The 25,158-nt window shown below is 48.8% G+C and overlaps 6 protein-coding genes across 6 annotated transcripts; 2 read left to right on the forward strand and 4 right to left on the reverse strand.

Annotated features, from left to right (window-relative positions):
- The first annotated feature begins 692 nt into the window (after nucleotides 1–692).
- F5B22DRAFT_189947 (uncharacterized protein) lies at nucleotides 693–3,653 on the forward strand. The gene is made up of 3 exons (XM_047969486.1): nucleotides 693–1,829; nucleotides 1,897–2,599; nucleotides 2,655–3,653. Exons 1-3 carry the CDS (start codon nucleotides 865–867, stop codon nucleotides 3,228–3,230), a joined length of 2,244 nt encoding a protein of 747 aa, XP_047830731.1. The 5' UTR covers nucleotides 693–864; the 3' UTR covers nucleotides 3,231–3,653.
- Nucleotides 3,654–5,202: 1,549 nt separating this feature from the next.
- Nucleotides 5,203–6,662, reverse strand: F5B22DRAFT_636460 (IPP transferase-domain-containing protein; the record flags this gene model as incomplete). Its single annotated transcript, XM_047977285.1, has 2 exons — nucleotides 5,203–6,531; nucleotides 6,591–6,662. 2 exons carry the CDS (start codon nucleotides 6,660–6,662, stop codon nucleotides 5,203–5,205), a joined length of 1,401 nt encoding a protein of 466 aa, XP_047830732.1.
- Nucleotides 6,663–7,457: 795 nt separating this feature from the next.
- Nucleotides 7,458–8,225, reverse strand: F5B22DRAFT_646703 (thioredoxin-like protein; the record flags this gene model as incomplete). Its single annotated transcript, XM_047978767.1, has 2 exons — nucleotides 7,458–7,995; nucleotides 8,119–8,225. 2 exons carry the CDS (start codon nucleotides 8,223–8,225, stop codon nucleotides 7,458–7,460), a joined length of 645 nt encoding a protein of 214 aa, XP_047830733.1.
- Nucleotides 8,226–9,321: 1,096 nt separating this feature from the next.
- Nucleotides 9,322–12,039, reverse strand: F5B22DRAFT_607335 (SecY subunit domain-containing protein). The gene is made up of 8 exons (XM_047974985.1): nucleotides 11,871–12,039; nucleotides 11,525–11,779; nucleotides 11,256–11,344; nucleotides 10,865–11,115; nucleotides 10,686–10,766; nucleotides 10,215–10,546; nucleotides 9,793–10,129; nucleotides 9,322–9,738 (listed from the first exon to the last, which is right to left on the reverse strand). The coding sequence occupies exons 1-8, from the start codon at nucleotides 11,878–11,880 to the stop codon at nucleotides 9,663–9,665; spliced, it is 1,431 nt and encodes a 476-aa protein (XP_047830734.1). The 5' UTR covers nucleotides 11,881–12,039; the 3' UTR covers nucleotides 9,322–9,662.
- A 4,700-nt stretch (nucleotides 12,040–16,739) lies between these two features.
- F5B22DRAFT_607339 (multidrug resistance-associated protein) lies at nucleotides 16,740–22,673 on the forward strand. The gene is made up of 2 exons (XM_047974986.1): nucleotides 16,740–17,248; nucleotides 17,366–22,673. Exons 1-2 carry the CDS (start codon nucleotides 17,181–17,183, stop codon nucleotides 22,353–22,355), a joined length of 5,058 nt encoding a protein of 1,685 aa, XP_047830735.1. The 5' UTR covers nucleotides 16,740–17,180; the 3' UTR covers nucleotides 22,356–22,673.
- Nucleotides 22,674–22,973: 300 nt separating this feature from the next.
- F5B22DRAFT_646706 (uncharacterized protein) lies at nucleotides 22,974–25,043 on the reverse strand (the record flags this gene model as incomplete). The annotated part of the gene is made up of 1 exon (XM_047978768.1): nucleotides 22,974–25,043. The coding sequence occupies one exon, from the start codon at nucleotides 25,041–25,043 to the stop codon at nucleotides 22,974–22,976; it is 2,070 nt and encodes a 689-aa protein (XP_047830736.1).
- Nucleotides 25,044–25,158: the final 115 nt, after the last annotated feature.

Below are 25,158 nucleotides of genomic sequence, written 5' to 3' on the forward strand. Positions count from 1 at the left end.
GAGGATTCATTTCAGCCCCATTTATGTTCCTTTATTGGCGATTCATGGTGCATGCCATCTTCAGCCCTCAGAAATGCATCTTGGCCTACTGAAAGTCGCGAGGTGCCAAGTGTCCGTGCAGCCATTCGGCATCCCTGGAACCCCAATGCGAGATCCGTAGGCTTCTCCACAACTCATCGCCTTTACTAGTTGCAAATTGTCGCACTTGTCAAAAACGACGCCGTTAGACATACAAAGTCTAACGGTAACTATATCTCCACCTGAGTGCAACATAACTGCCATTAATGCGTTTCAAATATGCTGAACTGAGAGGCAGAGTAATCATCACAAGATATAGAATCCTAGTCATATCACGGTGTATGACTACCATTGTAATGATACACTACGCTGGCAGCCCGAGGGTAACTGGGGATCAATAATCTAGACTGTTCCTCGGCTGGCATTTTAATGAATCGGTATCCAGGCACCGCTTTCCCATTCTAACAATTGTCATATATGCACGATCCTATCTAGACCCATATCGCTTGGAGGTTGATAGGGTGTCAGTTGGTAGCCAACCATGGTCTTATGATAGTATCGATATTGTCTCTTAGAAAATAGGGGCCTATTAAAATAACACTATACTTAAATCCTACCTTGTTACCACGATATTTCGTGCTGGTGTCTATATAGTCGCATATATCCAGCAGTAAGGACATTTAGTTTAAACCCCCTTTCCATTACCGCCTTGACCAAATCCTGTCCTTGCCGCTTGTCCATTTTCAATAGACTCTTGTAGAGAGTGAAAAGCTGTTCGAGACGGTGATGTCCCAATTCTAATTCATACGGAAGTCACCTAACATTATTTCATTTGCGATATCTAACATGGATCAAGTTGCCTACCTGGGGTTGTGGACTAACTGGTCCCGTGGGTCAGTGCTAGGGCTTACCTTCACAACAACTAGGGAACGCGGGAATCTCCTGATCGCCTTCACGGCCTTCTTTATCTCCTTTATCGCCACCCGTGTGTGGAAGATAGTTTGCCTGATTCTACATCGGTCTTATTCAACCTCGAACCCATCTGATGCTGTCCATCATCAACAACAAGTTATCCTACGCAATTCTTCGTCCCCAGAATCTGGCCTGTTGTCTTTGATACGTCTTTCCAATGCGTATAAATCCTCACTCAAAGGCAGGCTTCTTCGGCAACTCACACCAATTCTACTAGCTATACTGGTATTAGTAGGCTTTAGCATTGCGGGAGGGTTCTCTTCAAGTATTTCTTCGTCTGTGCGAGACGAGGTCTTGACAAAAAGTACCAATTGTGGTATCGTCGGCCCTTCTACGACCAGTGTCACTGATTTAGCCATTTGGACAGCCCATGGATCGAAACTATTGAACGATGCGATACAATATGCCCAAAACTGCTATACAGAAGCAAGTGCTGGAAAGCCTGAGTGCCAGAAGTACGTTGTGAACAAGATACCAACGAATATGACCGATACGTCTGCCCCGTGCCCATTCGATGAGAAGATGTGTCGGACCACAGAAAACATACGACTTGACACTGGATACATCAATAGCCACCATTTGATCGGCCTAGATGCTCCCAAGAGCGAAAGATTTGCCTGGAGATATGTTCTTCAGTGTGCTCCCCTCAGAACAGATGGCTACACCTCGAAAGTTACGATCGGCAACAAAACTGAGGTGAGATACCATTACGGCGCCACTTCGTATGGCCAATATGGAAGCCCTACTGAAGACCCAGTCACGTTTTCGGTTGGTGATATCAATGAGCAATATCCCAAAGACAAAGGAAAGAATCAAGAAAGTAAGCAGTACACTATTATGTGAGTAACCTATGACAATAACGCTTGGTGGCATTATCAATGAACTGACAAGTTCTCTTGCGGCCAGTGGAAAGACGTATAAGGACTTAGGTGGAAAGCCGGCTGGAGGCTCGCGGCTGCAACCAATACCTGAGCTCTTACGATCTGACGGAGATATTATTGTCATCTTCTTAGTAGGCAACGGGGTCGTACTCTTCGAACCCACGGACGATGAGTGGTATAGGGCAACAGAAACGGACGGGACGCTGGGAAACCCTGATGTCCCCGGGAGCGCTCCCGCTTATCGTCCAAACGAGCCAGCATCCCCAATGGGCTGCGTAGAGCAGTGGCAGTGGTGTAACTTAGCCCTCCCGGAAGGCGAAGACTGCGGACCGTTATCCAGCATAGCAAATGCGCTTAACGGCGCGGCGCCTTTCTTTAACTTAACAATCCAGGACCTCGAAGCAGAGCGACCGATATCCTCAACCGCTGTCGGAACTCGCCTGCTATGGCCGATGCAAACGTTATTGTCGATATCACCAGATATTGAGACGTTGTTTGCTATTCTCGGGCCCAGGGCATTAGCCTCGAGTGATCGCTTCCTCAGCGGCATTCAATGGCCCATCTCCAAGAACCAATGGCAAGAAGACGTAACTTACTGGTTCAGCGTCATGCTTTCGCAGTTCCAATCAGCTTTTGTCGAAACTGCGTCTAGCAATACGGACCCTCAGCTGGACCACCTTCGCCTAAAGCCACGGAATGAAGAAGAGGAGAAGATGTGTCACCGTCAGGTAAGAACCCATACAACTAACGAGCTGAGATTGTCTAGCTCATGCATTTTTGCAGAAGATACGGACTACATCTTACACTTCTTTCAACGTCTTCGGGCTATACTTCACATACATAACCGGCGCCGTCATAGCGGCTATCTCCTATTCTCTTGAGTCGATATTCCAATGCCTCCACAGGCGCCGGAAGTATCACCAATACGCCCATCTAGAATGGGTGACGAACGAGCAACTTCAATTACATCGCCTTGCGCACGAGCCGAATGGCGATAGTACCTGGCACGGATGTGCCGAGGAGGTCCCTACGACCGACCCAGGGGTACAACTACCCCCACTCGATATCTCCGACCCAGAGCATCCCGTCTTCTATGGCATGAGAGAGAAGCAGCCGGTCCCTGTACTTACCACGACAGAAGTCGGGAGTAGCGATGATGATGCCGACAGCAATTCGTTGAACCCCGAACAAGTCCTCGCTGAAACGACGCACGAGAATAATGCAACGAGCCCTGAAGAACAAGTTGACCGTTCCAGTACCGAGACCCAGGCCAGTGGTGGGTTAGGTCTGCCAGCTGGTCCCAGCTCAGGTATTGCCACCAACCACTCACAGCATTTACGGCCATCTAGTACCTTTTAACTGCACAAGTTTACATGTGAATTTAGCAAGGGGTCGTTTTTGTAAACTATTCTCGGCCAGGGGGTTAGACATGATTAATAATTCCCGAGGGTCGCATGTTCTTTTGAAAACGAAAACAAACGAATTAGGTTGATTGTTGGAATATTGTTCCTAGCAAGATTATATTTCTAGTGTTTCTCTCTTTATAGCTGTCAGTAATACCCGAAGTAATTTCTCTTCTGTAGCATCCTTTTTCCCTTGTGTGGCATTGCCAGGGCTACTTCGGTTGTCCGCCGCCATTCTACCCCTCAAACCGTGGCAACAAGAGAACCTGTTAGTATGGTATTCGGAACTGAGTCTTGGATTCTCTTATTAGTCTTGTGATATTATCGGATCTCCTCCCATCTTCACATGCAACTACCAAAAAACCTAACGTCCGTAAGGCCTGGGGAGATGACGATTTGAGCCTGGTACATGGATAATCCTCTAGGGAAGCCGACATCTCCGAGGAGGGGGATACGCAAAGATAGGTGTAGCTATAGCCCAAAAATCAACGAAATAAAATTCGAATAGCTAATTTCACTTATACCAGCACTCATAGTAGCTATATTACCCCAGTATGTCCAAATATATGAAAGAACAGCGATCGATTCCTGCAAGACTCCATCGCGCATGCCGTCGGCTCGGACCAGGGAACAAAACAGGACATTATTATGAAAACAACTAACCTCGCAGAACCAACAGATTCGGAAAGTAGATGCACAAACGGAAACTTTCGTCAGAGAAAGAAAGAGTATTAAATCCCAGCGGCAATTACCCCCTTCCCATATCCATTCCCCAGATGTGCCATTCCTAGCACCCCAGCTCTAATATTCCTTCATCTCCTCCACGCGCTTAAGCAACTCAGCATGCTCCCGTTTAACAGTATCCATCATAACATCGAGTCTCTTAAGCCAATAGTCGTATTTCTCGCAGAGCTCCTTGATGTCCTTTTTCGCAGCGTCTCTAAACTCGGGCCAGCGCGGGCCCACGTGCACAACCATCTCGCCCTCGGCGTCCCCCTGCAAGATCTCCATCATCTTCGCGCGGATCCGGAAGTTCTCTTGCTGCTGCTTTCTGGCTAGCCGGAGTTGATGGCGAGCCTCGTTCATATACGTGCCCATTCTGCCGATGTCCTCGACTGATTCGATGTATACGAGCGTGTTGAAGAGCTTGGCCAGATCTTTAATGAAAGCTTCGTTATCGTTCCTCTGAGAGTTCAGTGTCGCCTTGGCCTCCTCGGTCATTCCCTTTAGGGCGATTTCGTGCTCCTCTTTGCCGATGAAGGACAGTTGTTGGGCTTGCGGGTGTATGTCCACGTCGAGACCTGGAAATGCCTCTCGGAGGTAGTGATACACGACCATCACGTATTCTAGGTTGGCGGCCGCGAAATCGGAGTTCTCCGCTGTTGTGCACATTGTGGCTAGGTTTGAGAAGTTACTGCGTGGGTTGGAAGTCTTGTTTTCTGTTACTAAATCATCGAGACTGAACACAAAGGTCGATGATGCAAATGGGGGTGACTGCTGAGTTTTTGAGTGAGAAAAAGGGCTCAGTATATAGCGCTTATCAGCCTGGCACTACCATTTGAGAACATGTTTGTGTAGCTGAAAGAGCGAGCTCCTCATATGACCTCTGGAAATAGATACTCATGAGGAAGGGTGAGGTATACTAGTCAAACGGTATTTGCTGGTGCAAACATCAACGTCATTGTCAGGAGTTGTGGTATAATGGGCAAGGATCCCTTCCGCTCATCGTGTGTTTCTGATGAGGCGAGTCTGTCACGTTCAGCTGCCAATGAAAGGATGACTTGAGCCTTATGGAGAATTGAGAAGGGAAGTCGCCAATATCCAAGGGTTGGTGCTCTTGTGATTCTGAAAGGGCGAACAGTCCCTTGATGGCTACTTGTCCTCGTGATAGTTGGCGTGTTGTACAGTGAGTAACTATCCACATCATACTAGGATCCCGTGGACGGTCGCTCAACTTCGTACACCTCAGCATCTACATCGCAAGTCTCCTCAACAGGCTGCGCTTCAACTTCCACAGGCACCAAAGCAAGCCGTTTCTGCATCCTCAGGACACGTCGATGTTTCTTTCCCTTAACATGTTTGATCCACTCGTCTTCACCCACCATACTCATGTCGCACAGGTCGCATTTCTTGACCTTGAAGATGGTTTGACCGGCTCGGCTCTCATTTTCAAACGCCGTCAGCACTTCACGCGCTGTATCGGATATCTCCACCGGCTGCGGCCGTTCTTCGTTCGCAAGATACCGTCGGCATATATCGGCCGCCGGATCCAGTACGTTTGTAGAGAAATTGTTTACATCCGTGCTATCTAGTAAGTAAAGCGAGCCCATCGCATCGTGTTCTTTGAGCGCCTTCAACGTTTCGCGGCGGATCCACCGCAACTGATATCTTGCATACTGTCTCGTGGCGACATTGATTTCTTCCAACCCAGTCTCTTTCTTCTTCTGCAGAATCTCTGGAGCGTCATTATCGAGTTCGCCATTAAGAAAAGCTTCCATCTGCCTAAAGCCAATCGATTGCCAGATGCCACGCATTCGGTCAACAACCTCCCCCTTCTCAGCGCACTCGTGAAGACGACGATGCATGGTCTTCACTTCATCCATAAGGCCATTTTGGACCATCTTTTCCACGCGCTTGCTGAGCCGCTCTCTCAGCGTGTCGGTCTCCGAGTATGTCCAAAACACCAGTGTTTCCCAAGGGCCTCTCGCATCGCTAGTAGCTAGTTTCGCTTTCTGCTGCTCGGCATATATATCCGATGCTCGCTTGCCCGTTGTGAGGTATATCTCTAGCGACCTTTTTATCTTGCGCCGGTCATCGGGGTGCCAGCGCTCGGCCATCACGGGGTCAACCTCGCGCAGCTTTTCATGCATGACATGGGTAGGCTTGTTGAGAATAGGAAACTGAGACCAGTTTTCATGCTGGGAACGAAATCGGATTTCTGCTGGCTCGACCGCATTTGACTCAAGGAGATAACCCTCGAAAAGCAAGGCGTGCACGTAGTAGTGAGTGCCTCCAACCACAATCGGCAGCTTGCCCCTGCTGCGGATTTCTTTAATGAGTCTCTGAGCTTCTCGTGCAAAAAGCCCATTGGTCCATGTCGGATCGAGCGGGTCGATGTGAGAGAGCAGATGGTGTGGGATGCCGCGCTGTTCCTCGACCGATATCTGGTTCGTGATCACGGGCAGGCCCCTATACATCTGCATCGCATCTGCGTTGATGATCTCCCCATTGTATCTGAGGGCCAGATCCACTGCAAGCTGGATTTTCAGTCAAAACAAGGATTCTTCTGTGCCGACCAATATTCATCGTAACCTACGTCAGATTTGCCCGTGCCGGTGGTGCCAATAATGGTTACCAGGGGCTCTCGCGGGCGCCTTAGCGAAGCCATCGTATGCGAGTGTCTCCAAAGAGATCGCGATAAAAAGTGCTTCACAGGGAGCATATATATATCTTAGATAGCGGACATATTTCCTTCTCTAATGATATACGAGGTTTTATGGTTACTTGCCACCTCTTTTCTTCTGTATCTCAGGTTGCGAACCTATGCGGCGAGCAAATGCACTCGGAGATGTTGGTTAGGTAGGTAAGAAAAGCTACATACCCCACTGAGTGCCTTGTATATCCAGTGAGATACAGCGCAAGCCACTCACTAGTACCTAGGTAGATAGGTAGGTACCTAGGTATTGGAACTAGACAACCATCAAGCCCAAGAAGCGAGCCCAGATTAAACCACCAATCCAAATGATGACGACCCCAACCTTGCCTACGGTTCAACGTATTACTGAGCGGTATTGGCGGGAAACTCTGAACATGCAGGCGAATAACAAGTGGCGAGGACGAAGGAGGGATGCGCTAATACAATTAGCTGTCAAGATCGTAGCGTAGATGCGTGGTCACGAATTAGCAAAGTCCGGAGTGTATAGTGCACCAATATATCTTATTAGCATTAGCCCATCTATGCAAAGCTGCACCAGTAAAGGCATGTCTATGAATGACTCCTATGTTCAGTCTAGGTAACAATCCATTGCGGTGCATCCCTGGGCATGTGGTAGATTCCCCGCACCAATTGGAGAAGTGCAGAGCCTCATGTATTCCAGCACCTTTAGTTTTTATTTACCCCAAATCTATGTCGTTAATAACGCCTGTCGTAACCTACTCTTATCGTACCATGAGCATGTGACATCTATTCAACTCGAGCTCGCTTGCCGTTGAGGGGCAGGCCATTAGCCTCGCCATTCGCGTTGGCAAAGTACTCGAGGCTGCCCTTGGGATCCGCCTTCATGGTCTGGCCGCCATTTTGCCAGCCAGCGGGGCAGACCTCGCCGTGCTCGTCGGTGAACTGGAAAGCCTGGACAAGGCGCAGGGTCTCCGTTACGTCACGGCCGACTGGAAGATCGTTGACCGTGATCTGACGCAGCACGCCCTTGGGATCGATGATGAAGAGACCGCGTAGAGCAACGCCTTCCTCCTCGAGGAGAACGCCGTAGGCACGCGAGATCTTGTGGGACTTGTCAGAGACGAGGGGCAGTTGTAGGTCGGAGCCAAGACCGCCTTGCTTGCGGGGTCGCTCCGTCCAGGCGAGATGGGAGAAGTGTGAGTCGGTCGAGACACCGAGGACAGTGGTGTTGATCTCCCTGAAGCGAGGCAGGGCTTCGTTATACTGGATAATCTCGGTCGGGCACACGAAGGTGAAGTCGAGAGGGTAAAAGAGGAGAACGACCCTGTGATAAGCGAAGTCATTAGCGTTTAAAGGTCCGCCTATCTCGCCGTGCGAGCCAAACACAACGGGTTGAAGTCCGTGATGAAGGAGCACGCTATATCACGATGGCATATATATGACTTACCATTGACCACGGTACTCGGAGAGGGAGATGTCCCTGAACTCACCGCCGGGGAAGACGGTGGTGGCCTTGAAATCGGGAGCCGGCTTGGTGACGAAGGCAGACGACATGGTGGATGGTGAATGTGAAGATGGATCGTTAAGTGTTTTTGGTTGTGACGCGGTCTGCTATCAAACAGAAGATTGAGCTGATATAGAGATGGTAGGCAGGCTAGAGATGAGAGAGATGGGAGAGATGGGTGTTACGAGAGTTTAATAGCAGAGAAAGAGGTCGGCAAAGTTTCCACAGCTTTCCAAGATATACATACCCACGATACTTACATGCATACCTACATACATATACGTGGTGAGTAAGTACGTACCGCCTACCGCCGTTGCCCGGTTGCATGATCTTTCCACTTCCCACTTGCCATCTCATCCCGGCCTTTGCCCGCAATCTTACCGCTCCCCTTCCTTGCCGCGCTACCAGATCTATCCGCCATCGCCAGGGCTGTACTGGAAGTACGTGGATCTCTGATGGAGCTGTACCTACCTACCTACTTATCACCGTATGCACAGTGTCTCGGACATCTATCCATAGTATCCCCTACTATACCTTAATCTAGATCATACCTCCTAGCCAGGTACCTAGATGTATGTGTTAGAGGTCATAATGTGACATAAAGAAGCGATACCGAAGCTCTTTCCTATTGATAAGATAGCACTTAGTAAATCTTTACCTAGTCTGGACGGGGCACTGGGTGGTTCCTGAGCAATTTGCATTGGAGACATGAGCCTAGGTAGTCTACTTAAGTGGACTTATCTTCATCGGAAGTTTTAGTACGAGTTCTTTTCCGCACCAGGGCCGCACGCAATATCCACTAGGTATGTCACCGTCTGCCGGTGAGTGAGGTACTTAACGCGACATGTATATCCATGGCATTTACTTTACGCGTCGAAGATTTTTTTTACCTTTTCTCTATAATGATAAGAATTTCGCCTGTTTACATACCGTTGACTCTGTTTTGTAAGTTTCAGTTTTTGTCCTTCTTTTTCTTCTTGTAAGTCTTCTTGTCATGATAAATTGTGCCAAGACCGTTTTGTCACAAAATGCAGGGCTGCCGACACAGCCATTCTAGTTTGGGACAATCGGGCTCTGGGTCGGGATCCAGCCACCCATCCGTGAATCCCAGTACCGTTGTCGCGGATCAACACATGTCAGAAATCACGTCAAATAGCGCATGATCGAGAGCAGACCAAGACTCCGATCTCGCAATGGAGCAATCACATAGAATTTTTACGTACACCTGACTGCCTCATGCATCATTTTAATAAATACAGAATAATGGTACGTTCTTCTTTTTCCTCAGGTGAGAACTCCTGGGCCGAAGTGTCCGCCGGCGCCGATGCAATTTCCAAGCTCCGCCATCCCGTGAACACCTCATAACTTTTTATGGACCCTTAGTATTTCTGGTATTACACACGGCCTAAAGCCACCGTATTACTGTTCTCGCACGAAAATCGTGCTGAAGACATGTAGAAGATGAATGGAGACGCGGCCATGAGCAATTAGCCCATTACCATGCCCTTCATACCGGCAAGATCACCTTCTTTGGCGGCGATCTCGAAGTAGCCGTAGATGATACTATTCCCGTTAGCAAATGTATACCACTAGCCTGACTTATGAGAGGCAGCTTACGTGACGGCGAGAAGGGTACCGGTACCCGAACCAAGAGCACCCATTAGATCGCTGGCAACAGAGAGAGCACCAATGCAGGCACCTCCGAAAGCGGCCGCCGTAGGGATAATGCGCTTGAGCTCCTTGTACATAGATTGGTCACGGTGTCCGGCCATAACGAGCCCAGAGTCCTTGAGTTGCTTGGCAACATCACGAGGGCTGGAGCCAGAGACTTCAATCCATGTAGTCGAGAAGATGGCACAGGCAGCGACCATATAAAAGATGTAGACGACCGTGTGGATAGGGTCCAAGAGGGCATCACGGAAGTTTAGAGGGGGTGACATATAGTAGACGAGTCCTAGATTACAATATTGATTAGCGATATGTTCTCTTGAGGGGCGCCGATTCACATCTGAGGTTATGACGAGAGGATTCTGACTCACCAGAGATGGCAGAGAGTTGCGCGGAGCCTTCCTTGGCTTCCCAAACACCGAACATGCGGACAAGGAGATTATCAGAGAAGCGGGAGTATAGCATTTGGCTGATAAGGAAGACGTTGGACGAGAGAGCAGATTGCAACATGATGGGCATGTTGGATGTGTAGAAGAGGCGCACAGGATAGCTGCCGCGAGCGCCACGCTGGCGAGAACTCTTGACGGGAATTTCGACACGGAAACCCTGGAGGTAGATAACAGCGGCGAAAACGGCCAAAGTTGCCAGCAAGTTCATGATGTTGGGGAGGTTCTGGCGATAAAACGCTTCTTGTAAAGCACGTCTTTCGGCACACTGGCGTTAGTAATCTTTCAGACAGACCGAGAATTAAATACACGTTTCGGGTGATACAGGAACAATGAGATCCAAAATCTGTTGAAGGGAAAAATGAATGAGTTTAGGGAAGGAATTAGGGAACTAACTGCTTGTTGGGCCATGTCATCAACAGGTGGAACAGGGCAATAATCGCACCCTCAAATTCTGGTCCGCGACCAGTGTTGATTCTAAGTCAAAATTGTCAGTATGTATACCAAGATGGCTCCGGTCCCTCATTGGCTGAAGGGCCGTTTTGGAAAATCACTAAACCGAGGAAAATACGCACGAGGTGGGTGAGAAAGCCTTCCAGACGATCGATTCGCAAATGTTGGTGGCGATGAACAGAGAGATACCGCTACCAAGACCGTAGCCTTTTTGTAGAAGCTCGTCAAGAAGGATGACGATCATTCCAGCCGTCACGAGCTGGAGGATCAACAGGAAGACAATACCAGCGCCCAATTCCGAAGGTGGGCCGTAGAGACCAGTGAAGACGTAAACAGTGGCGGTACCAGCCGACAAGATTAAGGCGAAGAGTTTCTAAAAAGGTGTCAGACCTGGCCATAGTTGGTTTGTATAAAGATAGTGGCAATCATAGCCGGCAGTCTCTGAGGCGTGCAGACGTGCTACCATTATGGGAAAGGGATTGGATTTCCGCGATCCACACCATCGTCACATACCTGGGCGGTTTGGTATAATTCGCGGTCGGACTTGAGGTCGAGGTTGACGTCGATCATGTGGGTACCAGCCAAGAGCTGGAAGACCATGCCTTTCCACCATGTTAGATCAGGAGTCAAGAGGAACTCGACCACATATCATTCTCAGTGTTATTTCAGTGCCACTACCTCAGGCTCTCAACCAATCAAAGCTCGTGAAGCTGAAGATGCGCAGATGACCGAGAAGTGCGCTGAAACAGCACTTTGTAATGATAGTTGAAGTGTCAACGTACCAGAGGATATGATGGGCGTAATACCCAGCTCCATCAGCGTTCCACGGTTACTCGCCATCATCATACGTAACCAGTATAGGGGATCGGAGGTATCAGAGGACACGATACCGTACAGCGGCATCTGGCTCATGACCAAGAAGGTCAGCAAAGTGAGACCTGTCCACATCAACTTTTGGTTGAAGGGGACCTTGCTCTCAGGCTGCTGGACCTCGGGCAGGAATGCCACGAATGGCTTTACGAGATCGAGGAAGCGCACTGCGCAACAGTGGTTAGCAAAGATGACTCGGGGTGATGGCGATGATAATGACGATATGCGCATATGCACATGAGGCTTGGGAAGACTTACGGCTGCTCATGATGGGCAACGAAGCGAAATGTGATGATTTGAAAACAAAATAAGAGAGGGAAAAGAAGCCTGAGCAGCGGCGACGAATGCCCTCGGTTGTTCGTCAATGCCGTCGCGCGTTTTGTAGATAGAAAAGGAGAAGGGAATGGCGACGGATGGAGACAGGATCTGGCATCAAATCCCAGACGCCCCCAAATTGAAAGATGTGTCCCCAATGCCTAGGGTGGAGCTGAGAGCTATGGCACGTGACCAAGAGCTTGTAATTTCAATGTGTCTGCTTGGTTGGACAAGGCTAGACCCAACTTAGCTCCACCTGGAGTACCGGTACCTAGGTATACGTAGGTACCCACATCTGCGCTGTGTGGCTTACCATTACGTAGGTACACCTCAACGTGGCTTGAAGCCATGTCTGCCTACTCCTTGTTATCAAAATCCAACATGCTCTCTAAAGGACAACTAGTATATATCCAACTCAATCCTGCGTGTTATCCATGATCAAAGTTTCTTGGGGGCTAAAGGGTCAGATTGATAATCGGTTTCAATGACTTGGTTGCAGGTAGCCAATGCCGCGCGTGTTATAAGCGATTAACATGCGGCGTAATCCTAATGTGTTAGTTAGGCAAGTGAGGAAGATACCTCGTTCTAAGTCTTCTAAACACTGTTATAATGTAACACCAAGCTCTTCTCGACCAAAGCAATGTGGAAAAGGTCCAAATTCGAGAGTACAACAAGAAATTACAATAGTTACACCTGCACGTGGCCGAACATGCAGTTCGCCTACGGCTGCGGGCGCATGCCTTGCAGAAGAGCCTTTATGAAACATACGAAAATTTGAGGTTATACAGACCTTCGCGGATCCGAGACACTCTCGGGCTTTGAATATTAGCAGAGGCTAGCAGAAGCCGTATAGCTATACAGAGTCGAGTCAGCCACTGAGGTCAGGAATAAGAGACCTGGTAGCCAAGAGTCCTTTGCAGCCCTAGAAGATTTTTGTAATATGTATAGTTTCAATTGTGAGCCCCCAATATCAAGCCTTGTTATAGCAATATATATTGCTCAACCCTCAAATTCTCGATATGTGGGCTGACTGTAACCCTCAGATCATAATAGCTTCTTTATACATTGTGTTATCTGCGTGACTCGACAGTGAAGGCAAGCTAAATGTATCACATGATGTGATATACTCCACACTCCAACAGCAACTCTTAGCAAACAATCTGCTTACCCATGATGCTGCTGGCTGTTCGAAAGACTAGAAGAGAATTTATATATGGTTACCCGAAGAATAAAGTCTTTTGCTAAGAAGTCTTACATACACGCAGTAATACGGGGTTAACGCTTCGGCTACGGTTTATAAACTTCATGGATGTCGCTTATCTCATCTGCAGCGGCAAATGTGAAGTATCTCGCGAGGGGGGGTTTATGTACCTACTCATACTGAGTACTGAGTAGAATGGTTCATACCGGCGCCTCTTAACGGTTGATGAATGTAGCCCACGGTAGAAGCTTCGTCCGGGCTCAAGAGTACGACGAATCAAAAGTAAATAGTTTCTAATCACCTATTATACATAACTATGATATATTCCTTCTGATGGGGTATCAAAATACCGACATAAGGACCTTGAGCACCCCTTGGAAGTGCTTATAACATGCATGATGTTTGCTGCTTTGTAATCAACGGAAATATCCGATGGGAAGTAGCCAAGACTTGTAGCTATAGAAGAATATTACTCTTCATAGTTGAGATGGTATTCACATGATTTGAATGTCTTGTCGAGAAAGATAAAGGCATCCATAGCCTTAATTCAGCTTATGTGATAATTTAGGACAAGACTTAGTAAGTTATCACAACCCACGTGATTGAATTTGATGCACTTAAACTTGTTCCAAAAGGACTTGAACTAAAGTGACGCAATGTAAATACGTTGAGGTGCATTCTTACAGTAGCATTGAGTCCCCATGGGTTGATTTTGCATCACGTTTGCCAGTTTCGTTTACTTCTCTGACACGTAACAGCACTTTCTTTAAGGGGACCTAGAGGAAGAATATATCAAAAATAAGAAGATTGAAAAATTTTGCATTCGTGTAATCATAACACAAGGCTTGATGATAGGTCTTGAACCCCGACGCCATCCTTAAGGGAAGAAAAAAAAAATCTGTTATGGCTGCTGAGGTCCATGTAGCCCAACTCAGGTCCCCTCCCTTGCGTTATGACTGACATGGCTGATGAGATCAACCTTCCCAACCTCTGAGGTTCGTCATTATGTCTCATGTCAGCTGAGGTTAAATGGCCTCCTACTCATACTACTGAGACTATCCATTCCTATCTGCAAAAGCTGGTATCAGGGTCGCGTATAGCAGATGAGACGCGTTAATATAATTAATAATAGCAATCCATTGTTACTTACCAATCAAGACAAATAAAATTGTCTTCCATATTGATTAGCACGTAGATCGACGACCTCCTAGAGGTGGCCCAATTTCTGTCATCGCAAAGTATTGTATCTCTTCCAATAAGAGAGTATCACTTGGTGCAGGGGACGCGGGTTTCTAGATAGCGAGTCAAGTTACGCTAGATAAGCAGGGCGTTGGATCGAAAGATTTAGTATCCTCAGAATCATTGGCGTGCTGCAACATCTAGATGCGACGAAGTTTGAATGATGAAAGAATTCGCAAAGAGGCTTCTGTTGCTCCTTTTCTAGAGGCTCATATGTTGAACTGGGGCGCCGAGTCCTGCATACAAGTTGCATCCGAGAGCGGAACTGGGGTACGAAACGTCGGAGCCAATGAGAGAAATACAACATTTTCGCCAGAGGATGGGCGGCCGAACGCATATGCGCCGGGTCATCTGCTGCTCTCCGCAAAGGGACACCCATTCGTAGATTACCGGTATCCCGTATTACCTACTTTCCCGCGTGAGAATGAATACCTACACTTCCCATGTCTGGTTGCGAGCCCTGCAGGTGCAAGGGAGAATGGGACCGGACCCCAGGAGTGGGCACAGCGCTAATGGGAATTCGAATGCTGTTTCGCTCCACAAGACATGCGCTCCGAAGTACCGGCTGCAGGCTTGCTTACTTACAAGACGGTGCATGCACGTCGTCGCACACTTTCGCGATAGTGGTATAGGTAGTATAGTTCGCGATATCACCGGGGAAGAAAGGGAGTCTGACATCCCATCTGTCTACACTACTTACCTACATGTAAGGAATTGCACACGCAAGGAGATGTATGCGAGGGATAAAGACGTGTGATTTAGCTATTGATGATCTACTACATACTATGTTATGTATATGTAGTATTTAATATTAGTGGCATCGTGTAGTATCTACCTACATATGTAATTCTTATACACTACCCTACTGTAACAGCGTTCGCCTTAGCAGTCATGGCCGATTTGTACCGATGCTGCATCTGGAAGGTAAGTAGGTAGGTAGGCGGAGATTCGAAGGGAGGAGTTGTCAGCTGGATACCTACTTGCCTACATACAGACATAGCGGATGAGATCTCGGCGCGTACCACGCTGACAGACACTTCTGAAGATAGCTTCACCGCCAATCGTAGCTCAATCGTTCTGTCGTTCTGGCCGAATCTTATATCTGCCCTTCCAAAACAACAACATGGCCAAGGACGCCATCACTTTGGAGGCGACGAGAATATAATCAATATCTGAGAGACATTGGCGGGCTGAGTCAATCGGCCAGGTTAAACCCCGTCCCTTCACACTATAGTCGACCCACTATTTCCGGACAGGCTAACGATGACGTTAACACATCTCTCTTTTTCCCTTTCCTTTTTTGCCTTCTCATTTTGTTTTATCGTTTATTGTTTTTATATCATTTTTTACCTTTTTATGTGAATAGTTTCTTTCTTTTTAAATAACTTTACACGTACCGTTTACCATCAGTAAGCGGCAAGAAATCAATAGATATCTAAACAACTACAGATGGGATAGCTTACTCTGTAGATACTTGTAAACCTACCTAGGTTCTGTACATGTTTAGTAAGGTATGTAGGTAGGTATCCTGACTTCTGTGCTGCTATTGTAGGCAGGTAAGGTTTTCAAACACTTAGTGAGTGGTACCTAATCTTTTGAGAATGGAAGTATCCTTCCAGCGTATAGGTATCAGTGTCTCTGATATGTACAAAGAGAATTGGCACGAAATCTTGTTGAAAATACAAGTAAGTCCTTTCATCTTGAATACCAGTAGACAGAATGTCTGGAACTCTCTTACGCCATGGCGCCCAGAGGGGGATTAGCTTATCTGAGTGTTGGATCGCGCGGTGCAACAACGGTGAGGTTTAGTGCGATGTGGCGCCTTGTGGGTCAAGCCTCTCTGGGTTCCAATGGTTCCAATGGTTCCCATGGATCCAAAATGTGTCTGGGTACATACCTCGGGCCTGTAGGTACATTCCCACGCAACCATGGTTCGGCTTACGACCCACCCCGATCCGTATGGCATCCGTATCGCGGAGAGATGGTCTTGTGTGTCAGCTGCTATCGAGGTCGATTACACCTAGGTACACCTACACCTACATCTACACCTACACCCAAATCAATACATGCGTGTCCAAGCAATGGCTCGTGGCGTTTGTAATAGCTCTGTATATAACTATATAGTGCGCGCCAGGTCCATTGAGTACGAGCGCAATGTACTACGTACTAGTAGGTAGATATCTGAGCTAGCGCATTTCTAGCATAGGATAGCCGAAAGCAAGGTAAGTCACTGGCGAAACCCCACATAGCTTGCAGAAACTGCTAGCGGGGCAATTCACGTACTAGGTACCTACGTAGGCCATACTAAAGTAGGTACTACGTACAGTAGAGAGTCGAACAGTGTAGGTACCGACCTGGTGCCTGCAACGGATCCTGGGATCAAGTCAGTCAGTGCACCTGCATGTAAGTACCTACCTACATGTAAGTAAGTACTTGGCCGTGGAATAGACTGAAATACCCGAGTGAAGACATGCTTCCATTCCTCGTGTCTGCCAAACTTTCTTTTCTGCTACCATCTCTTCTTGCTCCTTCGATGGTCGCGTACCATAAGGCTGTCTCATATTGCTTCATACTACGGCTTGTCGGCGGCACGGTTGCATGTTAGCCCGATCGACTGCATACTGCCAAACATCAATTGCCCGTCCTACCCGCTCCCAACAACCATTATCATCTGATAGCCGACCTGGTATAACCTGACCGTCATCTTGCACGATAGGTGGGGTCCGTGGTATTTGGAGTTGGCTCTCCGCGAGGAGGCCAGGTGAAATTCGTCGGGCTGTTCGACAAGAGTAGTCTCAGGCTTGAACAACAACATGAGCTTTGCCTCGTGTTCGTGGCCGATATGGCAGGTCGATGACTTCACTACCTGCTTCCAATCCGAGTTAGCCTTCCTCTTTCCTGTACCTCCTTCTCTTCTCTACCCGCCCCATAGCTTGTCCGAGTCGAGCGGCTCGCGCGTCTCTTAGCCTATCACTGACATTGCCTACCCGTGTAACAGTTACCTCCAGATCCTCCTCCCATTAATAGTAATATGCGCCTCCTTCCTTCTCCTCGTTGCTCAATCAATACACCGTAAAGTCAAGCTAAGAAGACCCCATGGATATAATCGCCTTGGTGAGCCGCAAGATCACACGGAGATTCCACCTGACGAGGGTCCTGTGTTGGATACCGAAGACGAGGAGGACGATGACCTGTCGATTCATGCCAACGGTGGCGGCCGTCTCGCGCTCGTGAAGACGACTACTCGGGGTTCTATTGTGCAAGCTGATAACCCACCTGCCCAGCACTTGATCGTTGTTATAGAGGAAGCTTCGATATGTGGCTTAATAGCTGTCCGGATACTTGCTCTCATAAGTGAAGCATACGCTGGGCATGGTCATATTGCCGCTATTGTCGGTGTGTTAACTTGGGCTTATGTGCTAGTGCTTGTTACGCTGCGCCTGTTCCTGGGAAATACTGTTTGGCGCATTCCTCATCTATGGAACCACACGACAACCATATACGGCCTCCAATGGCTCTTTACTATTTCTCTCTTTCGGTCTGTCCTTATCCATGCGAGCTCCCAGATGACTCAGATCCTTGTCGTGGTCGAGTTTTCTCTTACAACCCTGCTATTTGGCCTTGCTTTGACTACTAGGAAAGGGAATAAGACGATACTGATGGAGTGGGAAGACAATATTGAACCATCGCGAGAACCATTAGCTTCTGTATTTTCCCTCGCTACCTTTTCCTGGGTTGACCCTATTCTCTGGCAAGGTTACAAAGAGCCTTTAGAGATGGCAAAGGTTTGGAACTTGATGCCGCGCGATAAGGCCGCTGTTGTTCTCGCCCACTACCGCCAGGTCAAAAAGACGACTTCGTTGGCCCTTCACCTGGCCAAGTACTTCAAAGGCATGCTGATTGTGCAGTGCCTTTGGGCTGTTTTTTCTGGATTCTTTGCTTTTGCACCAACTCTTCTACTCAGGGCTATTCTCCAGTATGTTGAAACGCCACAGATGGCACCAAGAAACGTTCTTTGGCTCCTGGTAATCTTGCTTCCTGTGACGGATGTTCTTCGGTCCATCGCCGACAACCAAGCTCTATGGATAGGGCGAAAAATCTGTATTCGCATTCGGGCCATCATCATAGGCGAAATATATGCCAAAGCGCTTAGACGCAAAGCGGCAAGTGGCGCACACACGGTTCTTGGCGAGACTGGCAAAGATGATGCGAAGGTTACGCAACTTCAAAGGATAAAGCGCTTTTTCGGTTTCGGAAAGAAGGAAAAGAAGGATAACCAGGAGAATGCTGCTGCCTCCAAGGACCCAGCCAAGGCTAATGATGAACAAGCTAACTTGGGAACGATTATCAACTTGATGTCAGTTGACAGCTTCAAGATATCTGAGTGTACGTCATATCTACACTTCCTCTTGGCTTCTGCACCAACTATGCTTTTCGTATCGATTGCTCTCCTCTGGCAGGTTATGGGGCTCAGTGCGATTCCCGGTCTCATTGTAATGGTATTCCTACTCCCTATCAACATATTTCTGGCCAAGGGTTTCAATTACACCCAAAAGAAGATCATGGCTGCTACTGACAAGCGGATCCACACTACAAACGAAATCCTTCAGAACATTCGAATCATCAAATATTTCGCGTGGGAAGAACGTTTTGGTGCAATTGTGGACGACAAGCGGAGGGCCGAACTTAAAGCTCTAAGAAATAGGTATATTGTTTGGGCACTTGCTGTTGCTATTTGGAATACGGTGCCAATACTGATTACCTTTTTCTCATTCTTGATGTACACGAAGTTCGAAAAGAAGCCTCTGTACCCTTCGATCGCCTTTACGGCTATTTCACTCTTCCTTCTCCTAAGGATTCCCTTAGATCAGCTTGGTGATATGCTGGCTCACGTCCAAGAAGCCAAGGTATCTGTCGACCGTGTTGAAGAATTTTTGATGGAAGAAGAGACAGAAAAATATCAGCAGCTAGGGCAGGACAACATGAACGAAGAAGGGCGCAAGGTGATTGGCTTCCGTAACGCAACATTCATCTGGGGCAGTAAAGATGCTGTTGCCGCAGATGGATCGCTGGCTTTCCGCCTCATGGATTTGAACATTGATTTCAAAATTGGGAAGCTTAACGTTATCGGTGGTCCTACTGGCTCCGGTAAGACCTCCATGCTAATGGCACTTCTCGGTGAGATGACATTGACGAAGGGAAATGTTTATCTTCCTGGTGGTCGTAGCCGAGAGGAAGTCCGTCCGGATCCTGCCACTGGACTGGCTGATACCTGTGCCTACGTCGCTCAAACCGCTTGGCTCGTCAACGCTAACATCAAAGAGAACATCTTATTCTCATCAGCATATGATGAAAAGAGGTATAAAGATGTGTTAGTGGCTTGTGCTCTAGAGCGAGATTTGCAGATACTGGATAACGGTGATGAGACCCTGGTAGGAGAAAATGGTATTACACTCTCCGGCGGCCAGAAGCAGCGAATTTCACTCGCCCGCGCCGTCTATTCAAACTCACAGCATCTACTTCTGGACGATTGTCTTAGCGCCGTCGACTCACACACTGCCAAATGGATTTTCAGCAACTGCATCAACGGTCCCCTGATGAAGGGAAGAACCTGCATACTCGTCACACATAATACCACCCTTTGCGTTCCCTTGTCCGAGTACGTGGTGTTGTTAGACAACGGAAGAGTAGCCGCTCAGGGTCCGTCGCTTGAAGTTATAGAATCGGGAAAATTGGGTGAGGAGATGCGAAACAAATCTCGACCAGGCTCTCAACAGGTCTCTCGTGTTCCGTCTCGAGCCCCATCAAGTGTTGGCGAGGAGAGTGGGGATACCTTGATCAACGATGCAGACGCAAATGCTCATGGAAAGCCTACACCGAAGAAGTCTGCACAGAAACAGGATGCCATGTCAGAAGACAAGGCTGTAGGTGCGGTGAAATGGTCTGTCATGAAGCTCTATCTCAGCGCTATGGGCCGTTGGTGGTTCTGGGTAGCTGCCGTTGTCGTATTTACTACACAACAGCTTAGTGGAGTTGCTTCAAATATCTGGATCAAAGAATGGGCAAATCAATACGTATCGGAAACTGAAGGCGTATCTCGCATCCAATTCAGCATTGCCTCTCAGAACTCCGGTAGTGCGTCGGTTTCTCATTCTTATTTTGCATCCATCGCGCAATATGCCAAAGGCACTACTATGAGCATGTTTGGGCCGAACCCAGATTATTCGATGTTGGACGTTCCCGAAGTCAATGTGGACTATTACCTCACTATCCTGGCTCTTATCGGGATATCTGGGGCCTTCTTGGCCATGGTACGTGACTTATGGCTATTCTATGGTTCTTTGACTGCCTCCTGGAAACTTCACAATCAATTAATGACGGCAGTCTCGCGGGCAAAATTCAAGTTCTTCGATGTGACACCGCTGGGACAATTGATGAACCGGTTTAGCAAGGATCTGGAAGCTGTCGATCAAGAGGTAGCAGGTGTTGCTATAGGTGTCATGACTTGCGCAATGGGTATTATCATCACTGTCGTGCTTATTGCAGCTATTACCCCTGGCTTCCTTGTTGCTGCTCTTTTCATTACTGCTCTATTTGCCCTTGTGGCAATGTTTTATCTCCGAGCTTCGCGTGATCTTAAGCGACTAGAGTCCGTCAACCGAAGTCCTCTCTTCCAGCAATTTGGTGAGACTTTGTCGGGAGTGACGACTATCCGTGCCTATGGTGATGAGCGACGTTTCATTCGTGATAACCTGGGAAGAATCAACAAACAATCACGTCCGTTTATCTTCTTGTGGGGCGCTAATAGATGGCTTTCATTTCGAACGGATGTTCTCGGCGATCTTGTCGCCTTTTTTGCCGGCGTGTTCGTAATCATTAGCATTGGGAAGATTGACCCTGGCTCTGCCGGTCTCTCTTTGAGTTATGCTATTGGCTTTTCTGAAAACATTCTCTGGCTCATCAGATTATACGCGATGAATGAGCAGAACATGAACTCCGTGGAGCGTGTTAAAGAGTATCTCGACGTTGAACAAGAACCACCGGCAATCAATGAGAAGAACCGACCCCCTCAGAACTGGCCGGCCCACGGTGGTGTCGAATTCATCAGCTACTCTACGAGGTATCGAAAAGAACTAGATCCAGTGCTGAGAAACGTTACTTTCAAAATTCAGCCTCGAGAGAAGGTTGGCATTGTCGGTAGAACTGGTGCTGGAAAAAGCTCACTCACTCTTGCTATTTTCCGAGCACTTGAAGCAGAGGCTGGTAAAATATTAATCGATGATGTTGATGTAGGATTGATTGGTCTCAAGGATCTTCGGCAGGCCATCACGATTGTCCCTCAAGATCCTACATTGTTCACGGGTACCATTCGGACCAACCTAGACCCGTTCGACTTGTACACTGACGAAGACGTATTTGCGGCGCTCAGAAAGGTGCATTTGATTGGCCCGACCGATGGTTTCCCTGAATCTGCGATACCATCTACAACAACAACAGTTGTCGAAGAAGACTTTACCACTGATGTGGGTGACCAAATACCTACTGGGGCTTCCACACCCACTGCGACGAACAAGAACATATTCCTCGATCTTTCGTCGCCTGTGGCAGAGTCTGGCACAAATCTTTCTCAGGGCCAGCGACAGCTTCTTTGCCTCGCACGTGCTATGCTTAAAGCCCCGAAAGTGCTTGTCATGGACGAGGCCACAGCATCCATCGACTATAACACAGACTCGAAGATTCAAGAGACTATTCGGGAACTGAATACAACCATCATCACCATAGCGCATCGTCTTGCCACCATTGTCGATTACGACAAGGTACTAGTCCTGGACCATGGGTCGGTTGTCGAATATGACCACCCCCATGAGCTTCTGAAAAAGAAGACAGGAACATTCAGAAGTATGTGCGAGATGAGCGGTGACTTGGACAGCTTGGAAAAGGCTGCCAAGAAAGCGTGGGACGACAAGAGACTCGTAGACGTCGAGTAGAAAGAGTGTCTCGAGCTTGTCTTCTCGATGAAGTAGATTGTGGATAAAATCATCTATTTGAACAACAGGTGCGCACACTCTGCACCGCCTATTGGCTTCTATTATATACTTGTTTCTTCTTGGCGCTACAGGTCATTCGTGGGTAGATGGAGGAGGCTATGATCCTCCTTGTCTGGTAGGTAGGTTACCTGCTTTGGGTTTGCTTGGCTTTTGTGGCATTACCTAGACTTGTGCAAAACAAAAAGTCAGTACTTTGGTCAATCATATATGCATAGTACAATAGATATATCATTATGAGCCACTTGCTGCTTATCCCGTGTTGTATTCTTGTATGTTTTGATACGGAATAATTAGAATAGTGATCTGGTCTCGTAGAGCTTATATACGTCTTGAATATGAGTGAGAGAGTTATGGTTTCTATCTTACAGCTTGTCTATGTTGTACATGATTCCGAATCCTTATCATCTCAACGCTCTACTCATCACCGTGTCGTCATAACGACTGACGAAACCGATGCAGTCTATCTATCTGTACATCTATCTATCTATCTATATCCGTATCGTACACTAATGTAAAAACAACAACAGTAGCAATGGCAGTGGTAAATAGTATGTAGTCTTAGAAATGAATCGGCACGCGAATAACAACAGACTGCGCCGTTACCACGGGCTCGAAGACGGCTACCATCTGTCGTCCGTGGAAATCCCACTCGGAGCTAACGTACCGGTATCGCGCCTCGGCGGGTACGAAGCCGTCTTCATCGCCGCTATTATCGCTATTCCCGTTATCAGTGCTGTTGTCGTTCTCGGAAGTTGGGGCCGGACTTGTAGTAATAGTAGGATTGGAGTCGGAAGAAGTGGAATCGGGGCGAGAAACCCGTCCCGCGTCCTCGAGATCAGAGAGCGCCCGCAGCGCGGCTAGCATGCCCGAGTTGGTCCACAGGGCCTGGCGGCGCGTCGTCTCGGCGAAGACGCGGAGCGCCGCGGCCCGCGTGCGCTTGTGCCGGCACTTGGACACTGTGAAGGTTATGATGTGGAAGAGGTCGACGTCGAGGGTTAGGCGGAGATGGCTTGGTGGAGGAGAAGAGGAGTGGGATGGGGATTTATGCGAGGGTGAAGATGAGGGGGGAGTCGTGGTGGATGGAGAGGAAGAGGGGAGAAGACGCTCGTATGTCGATACTATGTCCTTGAAGATGGGCGTGTACGCGTCGTACGCGAGTTCCGTGCGGTCGAGGAAGCAGTTCAGGAATATAATCGCCGTCTGCGCGTAGACTTTCGTCGTGCACAGGAGCGCTGAACCCGGGTCCGCTGCGCACAGGTCTGATAGGATGGGCAGCCAGTACCGTAGTTGGACCAGGTATTTCGTGCGCTGGGCCAGGATGGAGGGGAGCGTCTCGGGAGGCAGACGGGGGTCTTGCATGGTCACCATGAATTGCCCGAATTCGCTTGAAAACGCATTCCAGAACATCTGCTTCGTCCGGACCGATGCGTCTGGCGACGGCAGCTGGAAGTGGTGCGCGGGAAGGAGAGCATCCTTGGACGCGCGCTTCGTGTCGGCCGTGTATTTGCCCCCGAAGTATGGACAGAGCCCCCACGTTACCCGCATCCGGTCGAACGCGAGCTGGATGTCGCGGATCTCGTCGTCCTCGACGACCGCGGGCCGGCCGGCAGGGGTGCGCTGCGAGAGCGCGCTGTCGAGGAGCGTGACGCCGCTGGTGAGGATCCGGTCCGCCTCGCTGATGTTGCCTTGGACGAGCTCGAGGACGGAGTAGAAGAAGGTCGCTGTCAGACTGGGCCGCGCCGTGGCTGATGTTATACCCTCTACTGCGAGACTCTGGCGATTCAGGCTGATGGACGCTGTGTAGTGGCGCAACGCGGCTTTTCCGTGCGTGGTTAGGTTGGAGAGAGTTACTACTGGTAGCAGAACTGTTGCCGCCTCTTCTTCTCCTTGTCCTCCCCCGTCTACCGTATTCTCTAGTGATGTTGTTGTTGCCGTTGCCTCTGTTGGCCCTGACCTCATTAATGGGCTTGCTTCTGTCTCGGCTTGTGACGAAGGCAGACTCTTTCTCCTAGAGATCTGCGCATAAGCAGACTGCTGCCGTTGCTCGATGTCCATAACAATAGCGGCCGAGGCAAGCGCAGCATGCTGCACCGTCTTGTCGAGGAGGATCTCGCGCAAGATTTTGTGCCGCCAGTACTCGGAGCCGCACCAAACACCCAGGTCAGCGAGCATCTGGAACTTGAAGCGCTCGAAGTACATGGCATCTCCGACGTCGAGATACGTTGGCGTCAGGGATAAGCGAACGAGATCAACAGCCCTCGGCGCTTCCACCACATATCTAGGAACTACCACTCCGGCCGTACTGCATGGTTTGGGCCGCAAAGTTGCTGGGGCATATCTCTGCGAATGCCGCGAACGGCCGTTCTTCAACTGCACACCATCATCGGCGGTGTCGGCGCGTTTGCGGGCCGTGCCGCTCCCGCTGTGGCTGTGGCTGTCCTCATATCCGGCACATTTGTAGCCGGCCTTGACACAGCGCGCGCACCAAGGCTTCGCCTCGTCACACTTCACCTTTCGCCGCTTGCAGGTCAAGCAGCCTGTGCGAGCCTTTGCGTGAGTAGCGCGACGCTTTACCGGGGGCGTGTAGCGATCTAGCAGGTCCCAGTATACTCCCGGGGCAATTGGCATGCTCTCAGACTTAGATTGCTTTAGCTGTAACATGCGCTGTAAGCTTGCCTGTCGTTCATGGTAAGTATTGGTCGTGGATGGGTGGTAGTGAAGGGATACCTCCTACATGTGACCT

The sequence above is a fragment of the Xylaria bambusicola genome (assembly GCF_022495145.1).
Source record: "Xylaria bambusicola strain CBS 139988 unplaced genomic scaffold F5B22scaffold_21, whole genome shotgun sequence".
Taxonomy (NCBI): Eukaryota; Fungi; Ascomycota; class Sordariomycetes; order Xylariales; family Xylariaceae; genus Xylaria; species Xylaria bambusicola.